Source organism: Leptosomus discolor, chromosome 9 (assembly GCF_034619465.1).
Source record: "Leptosomus discolor isolate bLepDis1 chromosome 9, bLepDis1.hap2, whole genome shotgun sequence".
Classification (NCBI taxonomy): Eukaryota; Metazoa; Chordata; class Aves; order Leptosomiformes; family Leptosomidae; genus Leptosomus; species Leptosomus discolor.
In genome coordinates, this window is record NC_141399.1 from 36,741,332 (window position 1) to 36,767,564 (window position 26,233).

At 52.9% G+C, this 26,233-nt stretch overlaps 4 protein-coding genes across 4 annotated transcripts; 3 read left to right on the forward strand and 1 right to left on the reverse strand.

Moving 5' to 3' along the window:
• Positions 1-3,057: 3,057 nt before the first annotated feature.
• Positions 3,058-4,137, reverse strand: LOC147414912 (40-kDa huntingtin-associated protein-like). Its single transcript, XM_086470371.1, has one exon. It carries the CDS (start codon positions 4,135-4,137, stop codon positions 3,058-3,060), a length of 1,080 nt encoding a protein of 359 aa, XP_086326497.1.
• Positions 4,138-5,377: 1,240 nt separating this feature from the next.
• Positions 5,378-6,457, forward strand: LOC147414913 (40-kDa huntingtin-associated protein-like). The gene has a single exon (XM_086470381.1). It carries the CDS (start codon positions 5,378-5,380, stop codon positions 6,455-6,457), a length of 1,080 nt encoding a protein of 359 aa, XP_086326507.1.
• Positions 6,458-9,699: 3,242 nt separating this feature from the next.
• On the forward strand, positions 9,700-16,645 carry TRMT2B (tRNA methyltransferase 2B). Its single transcript, XM_086470677.1, is given in 11 exon segments — positions 9,700-9,816; positions 11,214-11,241; positions 12,464-12,534; positions 12,988-13,134; positions 13,275-13,370; positions 13,914-13,941; positions 13,944-14,126; positions 14,247-14,358; positions 14,509-14,618; positions 15,601-15,700; positions 16,519-16,645. Coding segments are annotated over 11 exon segments (1,119 nt in total).
• Positions 16,646-21,560: 4,915 nt separating this feature from the next.
• Positions 21,561-24,815, forward strand: TMEM35A (transmembrane protein 35A). The gene is made up of 2 exons (XM_009946933.2): positions 21,561-21,680; positions 24,429-24,815. Exons 1-2 carry the CDS (start codon positions 21,561-21,563, stop codon positions 24,813-24,815), a joined length of 507 nt encoding a protein of 168 aa, XP_009945235.1.
• The last annotated feature ends 1,418 nt before the right edge of the window (positions 24,816-26,233 follow it).

Genomic DNA, 26,233 nt, shown 5'->3' on the forward strand with positions numbered 1-26,233 from the left:
GTTGCATTTTTTGGTGTTGGCCTTGTTCTGTTGCAGAGGGCTGGTTTGGGCTAACGGCAGCATACTGCTCGATGCTGTCTCTTTTGTCAAACGGTGTTTTTTCAATGAAATCCCAGGAAGGGTCAGTGGCCCTACTTGTGTCGGGAGCAGCTCTCTTCATTAGCATTCAAATAAAGGAAAAGACCGACACATGAACAATCTGTAACTAATTTGAAGTCCCAACTGAGTCTTCTTAACTTGGAAGACCATGCAGTAAGCGAGTCTTACAGGCTGTCACTTGGCCTTTACTACTCTTTATTAAGAAACTCATGCTGAATCAGCAACGATACACAGTTCAAGATAGAATATCAACGGGCTGTAGGCTTCCAGCTCTTTCCAGCTCTTTGGAAAGCTTTCCAACGTCTTCCTGCCAGTTGCTGTGAGAAGCAGCCAGAACCAGACCATCTCGCAGCAGACAGGCTGCTTTCAAACTCTCATCTAGACAAGTGTGGTTTGGGAGGATAAAAGTACTTAAGCACCATATATTTCTAATCTAAGAGATTGTTTACTGTTTTGATGACCTGTGCCTATTGCTTAGGATATTCTAGACTTGTTAACTCTGAGTGAAACAATCTTTTTGCAAGTCTAAAGCAATAAATGTTAAGTGCTAACTGATATGTGTATCTGACAAGATAATAATTAGCTTAATTTAATTTCCCCACTATCTGATTCATAATTCTTCATTACAATCAATTTCTGTCAAAATGAGCTGTCAGAGTAGTAAAACATTTTAAAACTTCCTTTAAAGGCACTCGATATTTTTGTATCTTATTTTTAAAGAATTCCTTCTTTCTTCAAAGATTGGTTTAACACAATCCTGGAGTCTTTATCCAAAATATTTCACTTTGTTCTTATCACAGTCAGGACTTTGTATCTCTTGCTGCAGAATGGGTTAATACTGGAACCATCAAGCTCTATTTTTGTTGCTGGTGACTTTTCAGTTCCAAGTACCAATACGAAGCCCCGGCATTTGACTTGAAACTCATAGGAGAAGCAGGCAGTCCTGTTCAGTGTTGCAAATTAGTTCCAGTCTCCAAGAGACTGCTGAAGCTAATTGATATGACCTGGAAGTGGATAAAGTCTGTAAAAGTAAGATCAACTTTTCCTCTAGTAATCTGCCAAACAGAACCTTTTTTTTTTTTTTTTTTTAGTCCCACATAGGCTACATACCCCATTTGTTCTTTTGTGATGGGCATCATTTCTGCATTGAAGTGATAATGATTTTCCAGATTTCTGCTGATTTGTATAGCAGGTGCCCTGATTTATTAATGCCAGAAGGGAGACATTCAACAGCAACAACAAAACCAGGATTCCCAGCAGCAAGCATGTATCAAAGTCATTCCTTACCCAGTTATGTTGCTGCAGCTTGGTCTCTCTATACAACACATGTACTTCTAACAACCTCTTCTGCAGAAATAGTTCTATTTGTAAAGGTAGCAGAAGTATCAATGTAAGTGGTAGTTATTCCATTTAACAGCAGCACTCCTTTTTCATTCAAATAATTTAAAAATACACTGTACAGCAAAGGTAAGTATAAACCAGGTGTTGTCTTGTGTGTAGCATGTTTAAAACGGCAAATATAGAATATCCTGGGTTCTCTTTCAAACATAGTGCTTTTGCTGAAATTGTACAACTTCAGTTAGCCTGTGGTTAGACTATTAAACAGACCAGGTATTCCCAAGCTCTTCATAAAGATTTATGGTCATGTTTGGGAAATACGGATGTTTTCTCAGGTTACTCTTTACCAAACCACACAAGCATTCCCGCTCCCACTCTATAAAAGACATGCGGGAAGACCAGTAACCACTGTGGAATTGCTGCATCTCATTTATTTTCTACAACCACAGGGAAATCAGGGAATCTCAGTGTTTGTGTGGAGTTCGACTCTTGCAGAGTAAGTTGATGACATGGGACCTGTGCAAGGGTAGCTATTAGAACTCTGCATTTCAGTGCCTAGTTAATTTTGTAGGAATAGTTTTAGGCAGTCACTAAGTAAATCCACGCTGCTGTCAGTTCAGGCTGTCACTTGAGGAGTTTCTTTGTGCACGGCTGCTCCCAGCCCCTTCCAAGCCTGCATCCACCCATCCTCTCCCATCCCTGTGACCGACCAGTCTGCTGGGCTCCGCATGAGCCTCACCATGGACAAAAACTCACCAGCAGTGACTCAGGAGAGCCCAGTCTCCTATTTATTAGGGCTCTAGTGGGATGTGAACCTTGGTTTTCAAGGGCGAAAGGCTGCTGCCACCACCACCCCCCCCCCTTCCCCCAGCTTCATTGCAAGAGGGTAACATTAAAGACGACAGGGTGAAGCCAAACACAGGCAGTCGGGACAGCAGAGGCAATTGGGGGGCGTGGGGAAATCAACACGCGATACAGAGGGAGGAGTATACGGTGATGCAGAGACCAACTCTGCCGGCTGTTCCACAGAAAACTGTGGTCAGGCCACCCCCACCCGGCCCCCAGGCCACCACCTGCAGGTCAGTGACCAACTCCTTTTGGCCACCATGAGAGCCAAAGGCACGGCCTCATGCTGGCTGCAGCGTCTTTTGGGTTGGGGAGGGGGAAAGAAAAAGATAATCATTTTAACGTGGGTTTTTGATGATTTTTTTTTTTTTTAAAAGCGACTCCAGCAACGCCCGATTCCTAGATGTGCAAACCCTCCAACACACGTACCCCGGGCGATACCCTCCTAGCAAGTCTTCCTGCCTGCAAACTGCAGCCAGTTCTTTTAAGGAACAGCCTGGTTCTGCCTCGAATCGGCCTTTCTGCTTTGGGATTAGACGTTCTCAAGCATGACAACTCTCAGCGCGTGCCAGCGAGCAGTTTACTCCGCCACAAGGTAAATGAGTGGATGAACACGTCTGCTCATCAACGACGACTTGCTTCTGTTACAGAACTCGTATTAAAAATAAATAACGACAGAGAAGATTCGCCGACACAGGTCACGGCTTAACGAACGAGTCCAAGCCCAGCCCTGCCGCCCTGCGGGAGCACGTCCGTGCCGGCCGGCGGCGGCGCTCAGAGCCCCTGCCCGGCGGGGCTGAGCATCTCCTGCAGCACCAGGTGCAGCAGGTGGTTCTGCTCGGCGCTCAGCAGCGGCCAGAGCTCGGCCTGCAGAGCCTTCAGCGCCTCCGCGTCCTTCTCCTGGCACGCCAGCACGGCCGACTGCAGCAGCAGGAAGAGCTCGGCCGGCAGGTAGCTCGCCGCCGGCGGCAGCCCGCCGCCCGCCCCGGCGCCGCCCGCGGGCCCCGGCCCCGCGCCGCCCTCCGGCGCCTCCCAGCAGTACTGCTCCAGCGTCCGGGCGTGCTCGGGCAGCAGCTTGGCGGGCGGCGGCTGCAGCAGCAGCAGCAGCAGCACCCGCGACACCTCGCAGCGCGCCAGCACGTCCAGGAAAGCTCCGCCGGGCGCGCCCCCGCCGCCGCCGCCGCCAACGCCGCTCAGCCCGGCCCCGGCCAGCGCCTGCGCCCGCGTCAGCGCCGCCAGCGCGCCCGCGTAGTCGCGGCCCAGCAGCAGGCAGGAGGCGCGCTCGGCCAGGCAGCGCAGCGCCTCCAGCGGCAGCCGCGCCGCCGCCAGCAGCTCGGCCGCCCGCTGCAGGGGCGCGGCGGCGCCGGCGGGCCGGCCCGTGTCGCGCAGCGCCGCCGCCAGCTCCAGGCACAGCCCGGCCGCCAGCGCCGGCTGCCCCCGCTCCAGGTGCAGGCGGGCGGCGAAGGCGCCGCAGCTCTGCGCCGCCGCCACGTGCTCGCCGAAGCCGCCGCGCAGCCCCAGCCGCTGCCGCTGGTCCCGCTCCTGGCGCAGGAAGAGCCGCGCCGCCTCGGCCAGGGCGGCCGCCTCGGCGGGCCCGTGGAAGAGGCTCTGGGCGCAGCGCGCCACGGCCAGCTGGCACCAGGCCGCGTAGGGCAGGCTCTCCTGGGCGCGCAGCTCCCGCGCCAGCGCCGCGAACTGCTCCGCCGCCTCCGCCACGTTCGGCTTCCGCAGGAACCGCCGCCGCAGCTTGGCCGACACCAGCCGGTACCGCGACAGGAAGTCCCCGTCGCCGCCGAGGCCCGGGCCGGAGCCGCCCGCCCCGCCGGGGCCGGAGCCGCCCGCCGCCGACAGCATCGCGCGCCGCCCGGAACTGACTCGCTGCGCTCCGCTCCGCCTCGCGTGACGCCGGCCAATCGGCGCCCGCTCCGGGGGCACGCGGCGGGCGGGGCGGGGCGGGGCGGGGCGGGGCGCTGACCGCGAAGGCGCGCGGCCGCGTCGTGGGCGGGGCCACGCCCTGGGGGCGGTGCTGCTGCGGCTGCGCCGGCTGCTCCGCGCTGGGTCCTGGGCTCCGCCGCCTGCCCTTCCCTCGACGGCGCCCCCGTCGGCCCCGCGCGGTGCGCTCCGCTCCGGGCGCGCTCCCGAGAGGCACCGCCCGGGGCTCAGCTCTGTGACCCCAGGACGCGCCGCGCTGCGGGGAGCCAGGCTCGGAGGTGCCCCTGGCTCTCGGGAGGAGCTAGCCCAGCCCGGCGCCCTCGGGGCGAGGGGCAGCGGGAGAGTCTGGCTGGGGAGGCGTGAAGACAGACCGGAGCTGCCAGGGCAGCTCCTCCGGACGTGGGAGTCGCACAGGGAAGGGACAGGCAGCTCGTCCCCCGGCCCTCACCCCAGTCACCGAAAGCCCAACAGCCACGCCGCGGAGCGGACTGTTCTGCAGCCTGTTCACGTTGGCAGGGGTAGCCGGCAGCAGCCCGTTCCCGGCAGCGGGGGTAGCCTGCAGCAGCCCGTTCCCGGCAGCGGGGGTAGCCGGCAGAGCAGCACGAGAGGCGCCCACACACGCAGATAGCCCTGGCAGGCAGGGGAGGAACGGGCGGGTGGTGGCATGCAAAGGAGAACTCCCTTCATACGCTGCTCCGCCGGCTGCTGCAGCAGGGCCCGGGCGGAGCGGAGGGAGCGAACAGCGCTGTCCGCACCCGTCCTGACCAAGGCCAGGACAGCGCCCTGCCGGCTGCCAGCACTGCTGGGGAGAGGGAGGCTCCAACAACGACGGTGGTTGGGCACAGCTGGGGGTCGAGCCCGGCATCTTCGCAGCCCCACGGCAAGCGCTGCAGCCCCTCAAATAACGACTGTCTCCAGGCTCCCCGTCAGCTCTTCGTGCCCCCTGGAGGAACCTGACCCAGCGCGGAGCAGCCGGCGCAGCCGCAGCAGCACCGCCCCCAGGGCGTGGCCCCGCCCACGACGCGGCCGCGCGCCTTCGCGGTCAGCGCCCCGCCCCGCCCCGCCCCGCCCCGCCCGCCGCGTGCCCCCGGAGCGGGCGCCGATTGGCCGGCGTCACGCGAGGCGGAGCGGAGCGCAGCGAGTCAGTTCCGGGCGGCGCGCGATGCTGTCGGCGGCGGGCGGCTCCGGCCCCGGCGGGGCGGGCGGCTCCGGCCCGGGCCTCGGCGGCGACGGGGACTTCCTGTCGCGGTACCGGCTGGTGTCGGCCAAGCTGCGGCGGCGGTTCCTGCGGAAGCCGAACGTGGCGGAGGCGGCGGAGCAGTTCGCGGCGCTGGCGCGGGAGCTGCGCGCCCAGGAGAGCCTGCCCTACGCGGCCTGGTGCCAGCTGGCCGTGGCGCGCTGCGCCCAGAGCCTCTTCCACGGGCCCGCCGAGGCGGCCGCCCTGGCCGAGGCGGCGCGGCTCTTCCTGCGCCAGGAGCGGGACCAGCGGCAGCGGCTGGGGCTGCGCGGCGGCTTCGGCGAGCACGTGGCGGCGGCGCAGAGCTGCGGCGCCTTCGCCGCCCGCCTGCACCTGGAGCGGGGGCAGCCGGCGCTGGCGGCCGGGCTGTGCCTGGAGCTGGCGGCGGCGCTGCGCGACACGGGCCGGCCCGCCGGCGCCGCCGCGCCCCTGCAGCGGGCGGCCGAGCTGCTGGCGGCGGCGCGGCTGCCGCTGGAGGCGCTGCGCTGCCTGGCCGAGCGCGCCTCCTGCCTGCTGCTGGGCCGCGACTACGCGGGCGCGCTGGCGGCGCTGACGCGGGCGCAGGCGCTGGCCGGGGCCGGGCTGAGCGGCGTTGGCGGCGGCGGCGGCGGGGGCGCGCCCGGCGGAGCTTTCCTGGACGTGCTGGCGCGCTGCGAGGTGTCGCGGGTGCTGCTGCTGCTGCTGCTGCAGCCGCCGCCCGCCAAGCTGCTGCCCGAGCACGCCCGGACGCTGGAGCAGTACTGCTGGGAGGCGCCGGAGGGCGGCGCGGGGCCGGGGCCCGCGGGCGGCGCCGGGGCGGGCGGCGGGCTGCCGCCGGCGGCGAGCTACCTGCCGGCCGAGCTCTTCCTGCTGCTGCAGTCGGCCGTGCTGGCGTGCCAGGAGAAGGACGCGGAGGCGCTGAAGGCCCTGCAGGCCGAGCTCTGGCCGCTGCTGAGCGCCGAGCAGAACCACCTGCTGCACCTGGTGCTGCAGGAGATGCTCAGCCCCGCCGGGCAGGGGCTCTGAGCGCCGCCGCCGGCCGGCACGGACGTGCTCCCGCAGGGCGGCAGGGCTGGGCTTGGACTCGTTCGTTAAGCCGTGACCCGTGTCGGCGAATCTTCTCTGTCGTTATTTATTTTTAATACGAGTTCTGTAACAGAAGCAAGTCGTCGTTGATGAGCAGACGTGTTCATCCACTCATTTACCTTGTGGCGGAGTAAACTGCTCGCTGGCACGCGCTGAGAGTTGTCATGCTTGAGAACGTCTAATCCCAAAGCAGAAAGGCCGATTCGAGGCAGAACCAGGCTGTTCCTTAAAAGAACTGGCTGCAGTTTGCAGGCAGGAAGACTTGCTAGGAGGGTATTGCCCGGGGTACGTGTGTTGGAGGGTTTGCACATCTAGGAATCGGGCGTTGCTGGAGTCGCTTTTAAAAAAAAAAATAATCATCAAAAGCCCACGTTAAAATGATTATCTTTTTCTTTCCCCCTCCTCAACCCAAAAGACGCTGCAGCCAGCGTGAGGCCGTGCCTTTGGCTCTCGTGGTGGCCAAAAGGAGTTGGTCGCTGACCTGCAGGTGATGGCCTGGGGGCCGGGTGGGGGTGGCCTGACCACAGTTTTCTGTGGAACAGCCGGCAGAGTTGGTCTCTGCATCACCGTATACTCCTCCCTCTGTATCGCGTGTTGATTTCCCCACGCCCCCCAATTGCCTCTGCTGTCCCGACTGCTTGTGTTCAGCTTCACCCTGTCGTTTTTAATGTTACCCTCTTGCAATGAAGCCGGGGGAAGGGGGGGGTGGGGGGGTTGGTGCGAAATGCTCCTCCCCCACCTCCAGTGTTACATGCATGGGCCCATCACGCCTGGAACCCGGGGATTTGGTTATGTGGGGAAATCGAATGCCCACATTAAGGGAAGATGTGGATCAATATGCATCATTATTTTCTGCTACTTGTTTGGGATATAATCCATCCTGGGCTGATGTTAACCTGAGAGATTGGTTCTGTGAGACAGATAATTAAAAAGAAGGCAGAATTAACCTGTAGCCTGGAGGAAATTGGTCTGCCTGCCCTCAGGTTGGTCCTAGTTGGGATTATAATAATCAAACAGGTAAATTGTTGAGTGAAGGGGTAGATATCTGATAAATGCAATTAGATCTTGTGAGGAGATGAGAGTAAATTGAAGCAGGGTTATGAGGGGACTTTGGAGAATGTTGGGGGTCAGCCAGGTGCTGGCTGCCATCACAGTGGGATGGCCAGGGTGGGTGTGCCAGCCCAGCAGCAGCCAGGGAGTGGCTTGTGAATTCCCACAGTGCCTGATCAGTCAGGTAGTCTCTGCTCATACCTGTAAGACAGGTGGCCTGGGGCAGTTCTGAGGGTCGTGGTGGAGACCCCAGGGCTCTGCCATGAGGCAGGGTGGTTGTGCAAGGAACGGCCACTCTGAGCCACCCAGCTCCTGCCAGCCCCCTGGTGCACTGGTCTGGCTGTGGTGCACACAGACACTCCCCTCCGTGGCCTGTGTCCGGAGGAAGCAGGGACACACGCTGCAGATCAGCCCGGTGGTGTGACCTGTCCAGGAACCTGCACCCAGCGGAGATCAGAAACTGATGTGTCTAAAGAAGCGGGGCTGAAAAAGCCTCATGCAACTGCCAGGCTCCATGTTGCTGTACAAGGAGCCTTTGCTGTGGCCCTGGCAGTGATTACATTACAGCCCCAAGCAGGAGATGCAATTGCCCCTTGGCTTAATTGCATTCTGACTATAACCAGGCACAGAAGTGAGGAGAGGCTGCCTGGCAAGCGCTGGTCTGAAAAGAGGCACTGGAGCCATACGCCTCTTAAAGGGAAACACCCCTGCCTGAGGCAGGGCAGCCTTCAGCCTGGGAGGACGAAACCTGCCCCCTTGGGCCCTTCTCAAAGGCAACCTTCCTCAGCTCCAAGGCAACTACATCTCTCCTGAGTGCAGTGGTCAGTGCTGCACAAGGACAGCTGCCTGTAGTCCCTGGGCCGCCAGGAGGAGCCGTACAGAGGAGCATCCCAGGAATGGCAAAGGGCCTGAAGGCAGAGAGCAGAGACATCAGCTCAGCCCCAAACAGCAGCTGGGCTGTAGACAGAGACCTGCACACACTTGCTGAGGAACTGGCCCAGTCCCCCATGTTGATGCCCCTGGATGAGGGCAGACATCTGCACCCTTGGCCCATGGCTGCCACTGCAGGCTAGGCTGGGCCTGACCAGCTGAAGCTTAAATACCCATGACAGTGAGGGACTGGTCGAGAGCAGGGGGGTTTGGCCGCACAGCATTGGTGAGGACCACAAGCCCACCCAGGAGCTGGCTCAGATGCAGGTGTAGTCAGTCACACAGGACTGGCTGCCTTGTCTCTTGGGGCGGGTACCCAGCTCTGGTGAAGCAGGGGCACAGTCCCTGCCTGTACCAGTGCATCTTCAGGCTCACCCTGCTTCCAGAAACAGGCTGCTGTGTTGCACACTTGTCCGGTGAGGCATGGTTAGACCACAGAAGAGGCTGAGTGCACCAGAGCTCCCTCTGGATTATTTTCAAAGAGGAAACGGCTGAAATCTCTGCAGGTGACAGAGCAGCCTTCACCAGCCAGCCTGGAGCAGCTCCAGGATGTTCTCCAGCCACCCAGGAAGCAGTGAAGGTGCTGTGCTGAGCGAGAGCACTGGAAAGGCGCTGTGGGCAGGTGTGCAGATGTGTCAGAGCCGGCCAAGCTCTGGCATCCATTACTGGAAGTGTCTCTTGACATTCATCTTGTGGAGAATGGAGACCAGACGCTGTTTCCTCCCAGAGCTACATGGATCTGAGATGTGTCACAGCCTCCCCCAAGCCACAGATGTTTCTGTGCAGGGGAAGGGCTGGACCAGCACAAAGCCCTCTGCCTCTCAGCCAGGGGTTGCCATGCCTAGTCACCACTCCACCAAGAGCCCTGCTGTGGCACAGGCTGCCTGGCCAAATCCCCCCAGACACAGGGGATCTTGTTCTCTTTCATGGCTCAGCTGCTAAGATTGCCTGGGCTGGGTGGTCCAGTGATCACGCAGCTATCTGTGTGTCTCCAGGAAGACAAAACACATATCCCTGCCATGCGTTTCTAGTATAGCCCAGGCAGAGCTGATTTTGCAATCCAAAGGGTGCGAGGTGTTTCAGTGCTGAGCCCCAGCCAGATTATCCATGGGCTGCTTCTGAATCCAGCTTCTCCCATGCCGGGTGGAGAGCCCCTGGTAAGCAGCCCCCGCCTGAGCCAGGCGTGGGGGATACATGCAGGTATGGCAGCTGGGCAGACGGGCACCATTTTCAGACAAAGTTGGCAGCACCTAGCAGAAACAGGCAGCAGCATGCTGAAGAGAGCACCTGAGCAGGGACTGTGGCCGATAGGGAGTGAAGTGAGTGCGGTGAAGCACAGCTTAATTCCCGGCTCAGATGTGGAGCTAGGGCCAAGCTGCTCACTGCCTCCTCCGCCTCGGTTTCCCCATGTGTAACCGGGAGGGAATGAACAGACTTAGACTTCCCTTTTCTGTCTGCCAGGTGTCTCTTGTCACATTTCTCCTTCCTACTACGTATTCCATGAGGAATTGCAGGGCTTCTCTGCTCTCTGTATCTCTTGCCTCCTGCCCCACATTGTTACCAGCCTGTTTCTAGCCCTGAGTGCAAGAGGATCCTGGAGCCAAGGCATCCTGCCTCCAGGATGTGCTCAGGGCAGCATGTTTCAAAGCCATGCCCTACAATCCCACTGTATGTCCATACTTCCCCTGCAGCCTGCTCTCTCCAGGAGAGGCGAGGCTTGTTCTCAATGAATACTCCTCCTCCCAGGCTGCCTCAGCCGCTGGGTAAGGATGCTCCATAGTGCTCAGCAGATCCTTCTTGGTCAGCCGGTATGGGAAAATGACAGAAGACTGCCAACACGCTCAAGTGACTTGAAGCTGGGGTGTTGAAAAACACATCTATCACACTAATTGTTTTTTAGTTCTCAGTGTTTGCCAAGTAGAACATCTGTGTCCGGAAAACATATTTTCTCACCCTAATCTGATTTTAGAGGCTTTCTAGGGAACCCTGCAGATGAAGTGTGGGCCACAGGTCCCACTGGGCCCAGCTGCAAAACATGGCCCTCATAGCTGTCTGTCTTCTGCTCCTGGTGCCGACTGCTCTGATCTGCAAACGCCACTGCAAGCCTGTGGTGTGATTTGGTGTACCACTCACACAGAACTTGCTTAGTATTAGTAGCTAAATTTGCTGAAGGCTTAGGCAGCAAGCTGTGAACTTTCACCCAGATATGATGAACTTTTACCTAGTTAAGTAAAAGAAGGCCCCAGAGCTGGTTTAAACTGGGAGATAAGGAAGCAAGGAAGGCCACTACCATTGTCAGCTGATGCAGCAACCTTAGAGATGAGAGAAGAAACATCCTGCCTAGAGACAATGAAGGAACCCAATAAAGAATGGGAAAAGCCCAGACCCTAATATTACCACTGGTCAGAACATTTATCTTATGGCAGAGTAAACTACTTGCTGTTATGTATTGAGTGTTATCATGCTTGAAAATGTGTAATCCCAAAGCAGAAAGGCAAAAGCCAAGCAGACGAGCTCTGCTGTACGGGCTTGTCTGCCAGCAGGACCCCAGGAGAGGCTCTGGGGTCCGTGTGGGTGGTGTCCCAGGGCAGTTTCCTTCTCCCACAGTCCCATGAGCTATAGGGCCGCTCTTTGGCAGAATTCTCCAGAACGCTGAAATCCTGGGACAGAACGGATCGGAACCTGATCGCATCCACTGCTGCTCTCTCTGTTTCAGGTGCCTAAATGGGCAGAGACCATTTGGGGTGAGTTACGGTGACAGCGACTGATGCCGCCCCCACGGGCAGGCATAAGCAGGAGCCCCCTTGCCCTGCACGGCAGGGTGGTCTCACACCCTGCGTGTGTGCCGGCATCCTGTGCAGCGTTCCCCGAGGACAGGCATCCCTGGGTGCTGGAGTGCCGCGGGGCTGCCCGGACGCCGTGCGGTTCTGCATGCACAAAGGGCTGTGGCGTGCAACGCTGCGACCCTCGGGGTGTGCTGGGGCTCCGCACCACAAGCACGAGGCTGGCGTGTGCTCGAGGGGTGCAGCACAGCGAGGGGAGAGGGTCGGGCACCACAACCGCCCCATTGCCGCTGACAGACCTGGAAAGCACAGGGTGCAGGGCTGGAGCCTGCAGCCGTGCTGGGGCGCCACACCAGGAGGTAAGGTGTGGGCCCCAGGAGCGCGGCGGGACTCGCCCACTGTCGAGAAGAAAAGGATTTCAGAAGAAAAAGGCCAGGGAGGGCTGCAGCCTGCCGGGTTCCTCCTGGGAGGAGAGGTATGGCTTTTCCAAAGTGACCAAGCACTCTTCCAAAGCACCAAGCACCTGAAGCGGTTAGAGCATTTGGGATGCGTGAGGCAGTTCGGTTTTGTGCAATGAAGATGCGAGCTGTGTGCTCCTTGGAAGTGGCTCAGTGGTGTACACATTCACACCATCAATACCAGGCTTTGCTTGTCAACATCCAAAGCAAGAGGCACTGGCGGGGTCGCTGTGTACTTTTCTTATTGAAAAAGTAATTCCATGGATGCATTTTACCTCTGACAGCAGAAGTTCAGCATTTAAACTGAAGTGGGAATGCTGTCTTCCAGACAACCTAAACTGCTTTGCTGCTGTAAGCCCACACCATTGTTCTCCAGTTAGAAAACCAGCTTGCTCTGCTCTGGCTCCTTTAGTTTAAGAACAGTGCAGTGGCTCCTCTGCGAGTTTCTAGAGGTCATTTAAAAAGCTTCCAGAGCTCCAACCTCTTCGTAGAAGTAGGTGACAATAATCACTGGCAAAGGGAGCTCTGGCAGGTCCTGCAGACTGTGGATACCCAGAACATAGTAAGATTTTCTGGGGCACTTAGATACCATTTGTTTCTTTTTTATTCTCTTTTGGTACAATGGGAGAAGTCAGGTGAAAGGCCTCTCCACAGTTTATCATGTTAGATGCCACAGTGGTTTACGTGCCCTGAAACAAAACAAAAAGCTGTCTGTCTGTCTCCAGCAAGAAATACTGTCTGTGTGAAAGCCAACCACATGGAGAACATACCCCCAAAACACAAACAAGTAGCCCAAGTAAATAAGTCAGTCATGTCTGTCCCTAGACTGTGGAGTAGAGGGACTGCCATAACTCTTATTTGGGAGAACACTCTCATTTTAGTTACACTGTGTTTTCAAGTCCATTTTCATGGTCTGAAAAGTTTCAGGCCTGACTCTGGTTGATGGATAATTTTTTTTTTTACTTGCATGTTAATGTTGCAGCCTCTAAACTGTTCCAAAGAATGAAGATAATCAAGTGAAAATTAATTCCTGCCAATCTATTAAAATACATAAGAATCACAAATTGAAATTATTAAAATGTCCTGTCTTCCAAGAGCTCGGAAAGAGCTCTCAATCAGTGTACTGAAATCAAATGGGAGAAACAGATGATACGGGTGGAAATGCCACCCGTTTGGTGTGCACAGAGTTATGCTAAGACCAGGGCAGTTGGCTTCGCTGTACTACAAGTGCCATTTCCTCTCTGCTCAGGGCTATGGAGGGTTCACCCGTCATTCCCCCCTAGACCCCCGCATCCTCTTCCACAAAGGTGGACACTGGCGGGAGCTCGTGGTACGCACCACCAGCCATGGCCACACCATGGCTATCATCACCTTCCACCCCCAGGAGCTGGGCAAGGTGAGTAGATGGAGGACAGGGCCCCTGGCAAGAGGCACATCAGGCATCTAGCTGACCTGGGCTTGCTGGGTGTATCGCTGGGGAGAGGTGTCTAATCAGATTACCCAAACAGCCAGGTTTTCCTTTCTCGCTCTTGACAGGAGGGACTGGCTACTCAGAAAGCATTGCTTAAGGAGTTCTTCATGTGTGGACCTGGAACAGTCTCTGCCTTGACTTCACTTATTTCCAAGAGAGGTATATGTCTTGACCTATAGGGAAAGAGTGGAAACAGAGCCACCTCCTTTCTCGCCCCACCCCCTTCCCTGATCAAATTCAAATTCTAGCAGTTCAAGGAGTGCTTGAAGAGAATGACATGTTTGGATGCCTATTGCAGGCGTGGTTTTAAGATGGCCACATCTTTTATTTTTCCAGACCCAAAACACTTGAATATGCTATGGCTCTACCTCATGGGAGTTATGAGCCTGGGAAACTAAAGAAAAAAACCTACAGTGACTTTCTCAAGACAGCGAATCACATTAGCAGCAAAACTGGGGAATAGATCCTGGGACTGCTGCCTTCTGCAAAGTCATTTTGATCCTTTCAATGAATTCTAGGCTGTGCAAGTTATAGATCCCCTACAAAGAACCAAAATTCTTTGATCCTGTTGAAAGGCTCATGTGAAATAGAAGTTGGTGGGGGGAGAACATTCTCCCCTGCACACAAGCACCCTGGGAATGGAAACGGAAATCAGCTGCCTCTCTGCTGCCTTCTGACAGCTGGTTTTCGTGTGCTCTGCTAACACCATGACACGCTGCTCCCATGAGCAGTCTACCTTGAGCTCCTTCACAGAGAACCACACATCTTTGAAGAAGTGCTTGGCTTGAAGTTTCACATCTCTCCAGATGGCTTTTTCCAAGTAAACACGGGTGGAGCAGAAGTTCTGTACCAGGTGGTTTGGGAGCTGAGTGAGGCTGGTGGGGACACCATCCTCCTCAACATCTGCTGTGGAACAGGTGAACAGTGCTCCCAGGGCTGGTGGCTGGTGCTTTGCTTGCCAAAAATGATCTCCAGTATCTAAAGGCTTGTTTCTTCAGCATGAATGTATGCAGTATTTTTGTTTCCCTCATTTCCAGGCACAGTTGGTCTCTCTCTGGCTCACCAAGTGTCCAAGATTATTGGCATTGAGGTGGTGGAGAAGGTAATAGAGGATGTCAGGTGGAATTCAGCATTCAATGGTGAGTTCAAACTTGCCATGGCAGAAAGTTTCAAACCAACTGCTGAAAAATTGGAAGCAGATGTGAGCAGAGAGGTCCTAACAAGTTACCTCCATGCGGCAAAGGGCAGTACAGTACTCCATGTTATTCTTAACATCTGGTGAGACTGACTCTGCTCAGTTCATGAGTTTCACAGTGGAAAGGCAGAGGCTGTGTTACCACAACTCCTGTCATCATGGGAGGATGCCCAACGCCTTGTTGCTGTGGTGAACCCATCTCGGGCTGGGCTCCGCGAGAGAATATGCTATTTATTTTCATCTTTAGAACAAAGAATTCTGTGAGACCTGTCATACTGGCTCCAAACTCTCTGCTCGTTTAGTTTCTTACCTTGTTGCTGACAGCAGCTAAAATCCCATAGAGTCCACTGTTTTCAGTGCCTTTATCAAGCTTTCTCTTTAAATCAGACAGCTCTAATCTTTTTTTTTCCATCTTTCATAGGCTCACAGAATTATTTAGGAGAGAAGGAACCTCTGGAGGTTTGTGGTGCAATCTCCCAACTCAAGCAAGGCCAACTTCAAAGTTGTATACGGTTGCACAGGGCTGTAAAGCCCAGCTGAGGTTTGAATATGTCCAAGTGTGGACACCCTCTCCTGAAAGTGTTTTCTCTAATATCAGAATTTCCCCTTGCTGCTGTGCATCTGTTGCCTCTCATCTTCTTCTCGTCCTCCTCTGAGAAGATTCTGGCTCCATCTTCTCTGTAATCCCCCATGAAGCCCCCAAAGACAGCAAATGGATCCTTGCTCACTGTCTCTTCCCCAGGCTTCATAACCCCAGCCTTCACACTCTCCTCATGCATGCCATGCCTCACGCCCTGTAACTGTCTCAGTGGTCTCCACCGGACTTGCTCCAGTGTGTACTGGGAAGTCTCAAACTGGTCCTGGTGCCCAGATGCAGTCTCACAAGTGTGTGTGGAAGGTTTTACGTGCCTCTGCTTAATTAAGTAACACTTTGTCTCTTGAACTTCATCCCCTGTGGGAAGCAGAGGGATTTCTCCCACTGCTCTACCCTGCCAAATAGGCTGAACGTGGGTCTCCTCTCCAGCCTCCTAAGAGCCTGCGTCTGAGACAGGACATGGCAAAATATGTATATTCTTTTTTTCCCTGTATTTTTGACAGCTCAGTGCAGTTCTGTGATGCTTGCTGTGCAATCATTCTTTCTGGAGAGCTCACAGTGGTGGTGGGTCACTGGGAAAGCATGGTGTCTGTTTTTGCAGATTACAGGGTTATGTGAGCCATCCAAAACTGCAAGTCCATCTGAAGGCTGCTCTACAGCTCCTGCAAGCCAGAGGGTGAAGCCATGAGGAACTTTCCTGAGTGAGAACCCTCTTCTCTTCCTTTCCAGTGACTTTAGTGACAGACCCTATTATGTCCAGAGAAGGACATAAATACCTGAATTTGGCTTAGGAAGGTTTTTGTTATGACTGAATTTCACTGGGTGAGTTCTGCAGGTGCGATCCAGGACTATTCAGTGGATAATCAGAAGTGGTTTATGCTTCTGCATTACTTTGGTTTACCTGTGAGCTGTGCTCACTGATTTAAGGTAGTGAGTATTCTTTGGGTTTTATGTTCTGCCAGGATGCCTTAGTGCGTCAGTAAGGAATAGAAAATAATGCAAACATGCTATAATGGCATTGTGCATCCTTCCCCAACAAAGCAGCGCATCTGGATGTGGGATAGGGAGTCTGCTGAGTTCACTGCAGGGTTGGCCCCCAGCCAACAAAGTGAAACCAAGGGGATTAGTCACCTGCTTAGGGTTTATCATATAGCTAAGTCTTGATCTGGGGCAGGCCCATTTGCAGGTCATAAATCTGTCTGCAGGTAACCAATGAAGGTAGTGCAAAACTGAGGATTATTTCCTAAGGGTATTAAGTGTCTTTCAGATGGGATGACTTGTGAGAAAGGGGGCTTTAAACCTGCTGCTGACTCTTCAGCTTGTCCATGAGGTTTTCAGGCCTGGTTTGGGATTCAGTATTGATGGTTCCAAACCTCAGCCAGTGTCAGCTGCAGACTCTGAGGGATGTTAGCCAAACACACGACACCTCCTTAGTGCATCCTCTGTGCTATTGTGCTACTGGTAATGGTGGGAAGACTTCTGTCACTGGTCTAAAGGATGCTCTCTTTGCTTTCCACAGGCTGTGCTGCCCACCTGACCCGGGGAAGAAGCTGGCAGGAGAGCCATTTGCCCCCACATTGGCTATACCTTTTGACGTATTTCCTCATGCTGTTCATTGTGAGCTGGTGCTGCTGTTCACCCGCTGACAAGGAGGCAGGTATGCCAGCTCTGAGAGCTTGGGAAGCAGCCTTCTACTGTCCTGAAGCCTGGAGTCGATGTAGTTAGGATTTTAACTTATTTTCTTGAAAGTTGTATAAAAATAAATAATTTTGCCTTTGCTCTTGCTTTGGGTTGCCTAACTACACTGCTCTGTAAGGAAACACTTGGATTTCTAGGGTGAAAAGGTTCTCTGTAGCATTTCCTCACCCTTCCCCCGCCCCCCTTCTTGGTCTGCTGGTTAAAGCAGCCTGGAAAATACCCTCTCCCTGGTGTCGTGGGTTTTCACCACCAATATGTGAACATGAAGTACTAAAATCCACTGTAGTTTCTAATACTGCCATGCCATTAGTTCTCTGCTTGATTCAAGGATATTCTGGGTGTTTTTCAAGTTGATTGTGAACTTGCTATGAAGAAACTGTAGAAACTAGAAATCCTCACGCTACACTAGGAAAATGTTGACTTTTGGGGTCAGGGAAATACTTCCTGTATAAAATTCCAAAACCAATATTGAATCACTATCAGTCATGTGGGCAGGTTGGAGGCAATAAGAAAGACTTTTCTATAAAATGAAACAAAGAACAGATTTCAGTGTCTCTCCTTTTACACCTGCCTCCCCCTTCTCTGCTAATGCTTGCTGATACCTAAATATGAAGTGCCATGTGAAAATGTCAGCAGCAACAAGTTATTTCCTCACCAGGTTGCTCTGCAATAGCTAATTCAAAAAATTGGTGTGTTTTGTGTTTGTCCTGCCATGCTCACTGACTGGCAAGTTGTGAACCTCAATGGTATATGAAGCTCTCTCAAGCTCTTTGAAAGATGAAGGTGCTACAACCTGGAGGTAGGTCTGAGTGAGCAGAGCTCCCTTGTGTTTTGTGAACTCCATGCTGTTTTGAGGGCTTCTTTTATTTTTATTTTTTAATTTTTACTTTTATGTTGTATTGAAGCTACCTTTTGATTTATCCTGGACATCTAGGCCAGACCAGTAGCAGAACATATTTCTAGAGTCAGGCTGTTAAATTTCATTCTTTCCTCCTCCAGAGGAGTTCCCTATCTGAGTGGGGTGAATCAAGGCTGATAAACTCCCAAGGAAACAGGGATAGCTGCCTGTATTTTTCAGACTTTTAACTCAAGTCCTAAGGAACCCTGAGCTTGGAATAATAACAACAAAAACCAGTTCTCAGAAGACAGAATCTGGTTCTCCTGGGGGACTGCAACCAGCCTGACATTTGCTGGAAAAGTTACACAGTGAAGCAGCCACAGTCCAAGAGGTTCCCGCAGAGCACTGATGATAACTTTCTGACTCAGATGGTGGGGGAACCAATGAGGAGAGGCGCGCTGCTGGATCTCATACTAACAAACAAAGAAGGCCTGGTTGGGGAAGTGTGGTCACGCAAGGACGGACTCTGCAGACCAACCAATATGGTTTCAAGCAAAAGCCGTTTATTGAACGTTTGGCTGCGTCTTATATACTGTTTTATTCCTGTACATGTGATCATGCATTTTCAGATTGGCTGTCTCTCTTTGTCCACCTGCCCAGCATGCAGTTACCTTACTTATGCGATTGGTTACAAGTTCTATGCAACAGTGTCTGTTAGTACCTACTATTCACCCCTTATTTCCTCTATGTCCATATTAAGTATGCTCTCTCTCTGCTAGATAGTCTCCTACAGGGAAGTGAAGGCTGGGGGCAGCCTTGGCTGTAGTGACCACGAGATGGTGGAGTTCAGGATCCTGCACGGAAGAAGCAGGACAACCAGTAGGACGGCAAGCCTAGCCTTCAAGAGAGCTAACTTTAGCAACTTCAGAGACCTACTTGGAGGAATCCCATGGGTTGTGGTTCTAGACGGCAGGGGGGCCCAAGAGAGCTGATTGCTATTCAGGCACCACTTCCTCCAAGCCCAAAACTGATTCATCCCTATGAGGAAGAAATAGAGCAAAGGAGGCAGAAGGCCTGCTTGGATGAGCAAGGAGCTCCTGGAAATGCTCAAAGGGAAGAAGGAAGTTTCCAACATGTGGAAAAAGGAACTAGCCGCTTGGGAGGAATATAGGAACATCATCAGAGTATGCAGGGATGCAACAAGGTAGGCTAAGGCCCGTTTGGAATTAAGTCTGGCTAGGGACATCAAAGACAATAAGAAGGGATTCTTCAAATACATCAGTAGCAAAAGGAAGACAGGGGAAATGTGGGCCCTCTGCTGAATGAGGTGGTGCCCCGGTGGCGGAGGATACGGAGAATGCAGAGTTACCAAATGCCTTCTTTGCCTCAGTCTTTACTGCTAAGGCTGGTCCTCAGGAATCCCAGACCCTGGATGTAGGAGAAGAAGTCTGGAGGAAGGAAGACTGCCCCTTGGTAGAGAAGGATTGGGTTAGGGATCTCTTAGCCAGACTGGACACTCACAAATCCATGGGCCCCAATGGGATGCACCCGAGAGTGCTGAAGGAGCTGGCAGATGTTATTGCTAAGCCGCTCTCCATCATCTTTGACAGGTCATGGAGGACAGGAAAGGTGTCTGAGGACTGGAGGAAAGCCAGTGTCACCCCAGTCTTCAAAAAGGGCAAGAAGGAGGGTCTGGGTAACTACAGACCAGTCAGCCTCACCTCCATTCCCAGAAAGGTGATGGAACAACTCGTTCTGGCTGTTATCTCTAAGCATGTGGAGGAAAAGAAGATTATCAGGAGTAGTCAGCATGGATTCACCAAGGGGAAATCATGCCTGACCAACCTGATCACTGTCCATGATTTCACCACTGGCTGGATGGATGAGGGGAAAGCAGTGGATGTTGTCTACTTTGACTTCAAGGCTTTTGATACTGTTTCCCATCACATCCTCATAGGTAATCTTAGGAAATGTGGGATAGATGAGTGGACAGTGAGGTGGATTGAGAACTGGCTGAAAGACAGAGCTCAGAGAGTTGTGATCAGTGGTGCTGAATCTAGTTGGAGGCCTATAACTAGTGGTGTTCCCCAGGGGTCAGTACTGGGTCCAGTCTTATTCAACGTATTAATCAACGACCTGGATGAAGGGACACAGTGCACCCTCAGCAAGTTTGCTGATGATGCTAAACTGGGAGGAGTGGCTGACACACCAGAAGGCCGTGCTGCCATTCCGCGAGACCTGGACAGGCTGGAGAGCTGGGCAGAGAGGAACCTCATGAGGTTCAATAAGGGCAAGTGTAGGGTCCTGCACTTGGGGAGGAATAACCCCAGGCACCAGTAGAGGCTGAGGGTCGACCTGGTGGAGAGCAGCTCTGCGGAGAAGGACCTGGGAGTTCAGGTGGACAGCAAGTTGACCATAAGCCAGCAGCATGGCCAAGAAGGCCAGTGGAACCCTGGGGTGCATTAAGAAGAGTATGGCCAGCAGGTCTAGGGAGGTTCTCCTCCCCCTCTACTCTGCCCTGATGAGGCCACACCTGGAGTAGTGTTTCCAGTTCTGGGCCCCCCAGTTCAAGAAAGATGGGGAACTACTGGGGAACTACTGGAGAGAGTCCAGCAGAAGGCTACTAAGATGATTAAGGGATGGAGCATTTCCCCTATGAAGAAAGGCTGAGAGACCTGGGGCTCTTTAGCCTGGAGGAGAGAAGGCTGAGAGGGGACCTTATCAACACTTATAAATATCTAAAGGGTGGGTGTCAAGAGGACGGGGCCAGGCTCTTCTCAGTGGTGCCCAGTGACAGGACAAGGGGCAATGGGCACAAACTGGAGCACAGGCAGTTCTGCCTGAACATGAGGAGGAACTTCTTTACTCTGAGGGTGACAGAGCACGGCAACAGGCTGCCCGGGGAGGTTGTGGAGTCTTCTTCCCTGGAGATACTCAAAACCCATCTGGATGCAGTCCTGTGTAACCTGCTTTAGGTTGTCCTGCTCTGGCAGGGGGGTTGGACTAGATGATCTCCAGAGGCCCCTTCCAACCCCTAACATTCTGTGATTCTGTGATTCTTGAGCCATGGGGGCTTAAAATACATGGGTTTAGGACTTGAGACTAGGGAGGTGATGTGGAGATTTCTGACAGGCATAAGAAATGTTATGCTTGTACCATCCCATGAGCATAAGAATTTCCCCACACTGTTACAGCCTCTTGTTTTCAGTTTACAGCGAGGGATGCAAGTTTCCATGCAGTTTGTATAATTATACCTTGGCTTCTCACTGCAAGATCTGAATAGATTTCTGCTTCACCTGAATATGCTTTTGTCAAAACAAAGTTTAATGCAAACTAGAGGGGGAGAGATAATGACTTTAAATCAGAAAGTAACAGTGGATCAAGACATCTTTGCAGTAGTCTCTGAAGAAGTGAACATACAGGATAGGTTTTACCTGCAATGGGGGAGGGTGGCACAGTGGCCTCACCGTCCCTTTTGGGCATCAGGTTCCCGGAGAGCCGCAGGGGCAAGACATCTTTTTTACTTTTCTGGGGCAAATTCGTTAAGCAATAGGATGTTTGCTGTGTATTAGTGTCTGAGCTTCTGAAATGGAAAGCTGCCTATGTACAAGAGGCCTCTGACCACTCTATCTCCTTAGCAGGTTACTCCCATACCCTCTGCTCCCATGTCCTCGTTTTCCCACTAGTAAGCAACCGTTTGGCTGCCATCCCGCATCCCTCGAACCGGTTCAGCTTCGGCTTTCTGTGGGCAATTTACGGAAGGCGCAGGGAAGCCGAGGATGACATAACGGCAGGAGGGGTGGGAACGCTCCTGGCTCGGCAGGCGCCGCACGGCCGCGGGGCATTAGGACCCGGCGGCCGCTGAGCGGCGGAGGCTGAGTCCCCTCCCGCTGTCACCCCGGCTGCCGCCGCAGCTTCATTCCTCCTCTCCTTCCATGGTGGCGGACCACGTCCCGGCCGGGCCGGCAGCCAGAGCGAGAAGGCCTCGCTAGGACCCGTTCCCAGCACCGCTTCCCGACGGCTCCATGGCATCGCCCAGGACTATCACCATCGTCGCCCTCTCAGTAGCCCTGGGGCTCTTCTTCGTCTTTATGGGGACCATCAAACTGACCCCTCGGCTCAGCAGAGACGCCTACAACGAGATGGTGAGTACGGCGGCGGCAGCATGGAGGGAGACGCATTAGGGCTCTCTCTCCCCTCACCGTTGCGGCAGAAGCAGGGTTTGCAGCGGGATACGCAGAGGGTGACTGCTCCGGAGCCCCGAGCGATGGGCGGGAGAGGGAAGAAGCTTATGTGTCTCCTTATTTGATGGACTCGGAGAGAAACAAATAATAAGCAGTGCCGAGGATAGCCTGGCAGCCCTCGCCTCGGCTCTGCCTGAGCCTCTCAATGGAGAAACCTCTTGTGGATAAAGACAGGGAGGGGAGCCAAGGGGGATGGGGTAGCACAGCACACTGATGGTGCCTGCACAAGATGGGGTCACCAGAGTCGCTGAAAAGCAAGGTCTGAAGAACTGCCAGACATGTAGCAGGCTGGTGCCTGGGAGGACACCTACCCCCTGGACTGGGGTTAGGAAAAGCGGATGCCTGCTTTGGCAGCCAGATGATCATCCTCAAAATTCTGTGCTTCAGAGCAAGGATAACGATGCTGACTGTCCCTACCTCACCAGAGTTGTGCAGGGATTAATTCACAACTGAAACGCTTTGAGATTCTTAGCTGGCAGAAGAAGATATTATTAACAGTCACCTTATTATTCTCTTCAGCCTTGGAAATGAGCCTCTCCTCCTCTTGCCTAACGGGAAAGGGGTGATGAGAGGAAGAAGGCACTGTACATTTCTCAGCTGGTGAGCTAGTTTGTGCTCCTCTGCCCAGGGCCAACCCTGCTGCAGAGCTTTGCCAGCTGCAAGCTGCAGGCAGGTGAGGGACTGGCTGCCACGTTTTGCTTCCTCATCTATGTTTGTTTATTCTCCTTCCACCCTCCCCGCTTGCCCCCCATCATATTTACTGCAGTAGCTGAAAAGCGTTCATATAATTTTTGTGACCCTAAAAAATAGTGCTGGAAGTTTCCAGCACATTCTGTTCTCTCTCTTTGCTCCACCTGCCCAGCTGCTTTTCCTTAGCTCTCAAATAACATCTGAATCGGAGTGCCAAGAGACTCAGGAGCAAAAGACTGAGATAAAATGCCCAGAAAACAAAGCTCTTAACCTTCTGCTACATAAGGGACAGAAAAAAAGCACTGAGACTTTAGAAGCATTGCAAAATCCTTGCTCTGTAGAATATTTCGCTTCTCTGTCCCTTTCTGTTTTACCAAGAGTCAGGCCTACAGGTAGGAACGAGCTCCATTTTTACAAAGAGAAAGCACAGGTACACGGATATTACACAGCACCATCGTTCTTACTGGCCCATATCATAATGTGTTCATGGCTCATTAGGCTTTCAAGCTTTTGCTGTGCTGCATACCATGGTGGTCTGGACAGTTAGTGAAAACCTGATCTTGCCAATCAATAAGCATGTCTTCTTGCCCCAAGCAAATAGAGAACTTCTGCCCAACTTGTAGTTTTCAGCTCAGCAAAAACCAGACACACTAGTTTGTCTGTTAAAATACTTAAGATACAAGAGTACTCTAGGACACGCTGATAATACATTTCTTTAAAAAGCTATTTTTCACAACTGTTTAAAAATACTCTGCTCTGAGGTTTTATTCACTGAAGGTTTAAAATGCATCCTTACAATGCATACACTTAGAGTAAGTGTGTCATGAGATCTTCAATATTTAGCAGCAAAAAAGACACTGCTGTATATTTTTTAACTACACGCGAAGTGTCAGCTCCTCTTAGAAGGAAGCAGCAAAATTTACAGAGAAGTGGGGAAGTTCTGTGTGCCTGTAGAGCAGGTTTCCAAAATCACATGGAAGTAAATCTACAATCTGATCAGTGCCCGTGAGAGCTGAACAACTCAGAAATTCAGCTTCCATTTCCCTCTCCCTGACTAGAAAGCAGAGAACACAATGGCAAGAACACCTGCAGGGAGAGTATACTTAAGTGTAAGTGGAAATAATTTCAGTGTCTCAAATAACTAGGAGCTTTATTAAAATGTAAAAAAAATAAATGCTTGATTGAAAAAGAAAAAAAACCCAACAAAGAAAACCAATAGGCCCACGAGCACCTCACGTTCAAATGAAAGAACCTGAACGCGTGTAAGGACACAGTTTGTTTCCTCCCTGAAGCACTGAGGCAGTCCCGTAAGGAGGCTGAGTCTTGCAACTTGCATGGCTTCTAAATCCAGCATAAACCAGGGAGGGAAGGATGTCAAATGTCAGCTTGCTTTCACCTGAGGAAAGAAAGGGTGGTAAAGGTACCTAAGCACAGGATAGCATTGATGAATCTCAGCTTTGATGTATAGTCCTATGCTAAGATTGTACTGCCCATAAACACTGGGGTGTTGTAAGTTGCTTTGAGGTAGAAAGAGACTTCTGTTTTCACTTGCTGTGCCTTGGCTTTGCAAGGACTATGTGAGTTATTTAATCATAAAGGACGAGCTACTCTTAGAGAGGGGCACTTTTTTTTTTAACAACATGGTTCTGCATTGCTAATTCTAGAAATCATAACTTCAGATTGCAGAAGACACACCTGGCCTGGTCCTAGCTCCAAAGGTGGGTGCTAGGTTGCAGAACTGTTTTCCAGTGAGGAGACAACAGCTTATAAAGGCGGAATTGCAGGTTGATGGTGTTATCCCTGCAGCAGAAGCTTCAGGTTGGGTATTGTGCCAGCGGGGTCTGTGACAGCTGAAGTGCTCTTTGTGTCATACTGCCCATCAGTCTATGTCAGTGGAAGTCACCTTTGCCTTTACTCTCTCGCGTTACGGTGTGACACGCTCTTACTGCTTGGTTTCAGAAACGAGCATACAAAAGCTACGTGCGGGCCCTCCCCATGCTGAAGAAGATGGGAGTCAGCTCCATCCTTCTCCGCAAGAGCATTGGTGCCCTCGAAGTGGCATGTGGCATTGTCATGACACTGGTGCCTGGTCGCCCCAAAGACGTGGCCAACTTCCTCCTCCTCCTCCTCGTGCTGGCTGTGCTCTTTTTCCACCAGCTAGTGGGGGATCCACTCAAGCGTTATGCCCATGCCCTCGTCTTTGGGATTTTGCTTACCTGTCGTCTGCTGATTGCCCGCCAGCCTGAGGAGCAGCCGCCAGAAAAGAGGATCCTCTCAGTGAATGGGGATGAGCAGCCACTCATCCATGAAGCAGCTCCTGAGAAAGGCAAAATGAAGCTATCCTAGCTGAGCGCGTGTGAGAAATACGGACCCTCGAGCTCTCTCCAAAATCACCCAGAAAATTTGTTTTGTATTTACCTATTTATATTTTTTGTCTGTCTAAATAAAGTTGCACTTGGGGTCTGAGAGACACATGGTACGTCTACACTGTAGTCTTGCTTTTGCTGCTGCCCTGTAGTGTAGAAAAACACGAGCCAGCTTTCACCAGGACAGCTTGGAGGCAGTTAGCAGCCTGGCTGGAGTAGCGCTGGCCTCGGCAGGAGCTGCAAAACCAGCCTGAGAGCACAGTCAAAGACTTGGGCAGGTAGTCACGCTAATTGGGCACTGCTGCAGCGGGGAGGTAGTCCCCGAGCACCAGCCCCATGGCAACTGAAGCCTAGCCTGGGTGCTCTTCGGGACAGCCTTAGCGACAGCGGCGGCGGGGCAGAGCACAGCCAGACTGCCCCTGTGCCGGCTTGGGCAGCCCCCTCTGCAAACCTGCATTTCCTTTTCCAGAGCCAAGGGGGGAAAGGACCCTACCAAGCATAGAAGTGCTCTTTGCTGTGTTTGAGAGAGGGACCCCTTAGCCCTTGCTGCCCCTGTGCCCAGCCCTTTATTTGGACTGGTTATCCAGGGAAAACATGGGGTGTGCTGTTTGCATCTTTCTCGATTTCCACGCTTTGCAGAGGCTCTAAAACTGGGACAACGGCCTGGTAACAGTAATTTTTTGCCTGCTTCACAGGAGGCAATGGCATCTCTTTACCCCTCTTGGCAGAGAGTAAGGATCCCTGGTGAGGGGATGGGGAGCAGAACTGCCCAAAGAACTCCAAAATATGTGTCCGCCGTCAGCAAATAGCATCGTGCTCCCTATTTCCTTGCAGGAAGAAAAATCCCTTTTTCCACAACTACTGCAACTTTATAGAATTGTCAGTGACTGCTGATAGCTGAGGGTCTGAACATGTCCAGGTACCTCATTGTCCATCCCACACACGGCTTTGGTGAGCTGGGGGAAGTCCTGTTACCAGAGCCTGAACCCCTACGTGTTGTATCTGAAATCTACAGTGTCATAAGAAGCATGTGTTACCTCTGAATTTGTTTGGTTTTCTTGATGTTTGTCTGGTTTTAGTTTTTCCTTATTTTCTTAATTATTCATAGAAATAAACTTTTTGAAATTTGGAGAAAAATGTCTTGACAGAAACAAATTTCTATTTTTGAGAGACACATCTGAAAATATTTTTCCTCTGCTCAAACACTGCACCTAAAATGGGCAGCATCATGTCAGGGAAATTTCACAGAAAGCCAAGGTGCTGCAGGATGGAAGCCACCTGAGCACTACTGGGCTATGTATTAATAACCACAGGCATTTAAAAGAGGCGTTTGAACATTTTCATGAAACAGTCTCAAGATAAATTACTGCTTCAGCACAATGTGCCATGAAGAAAATA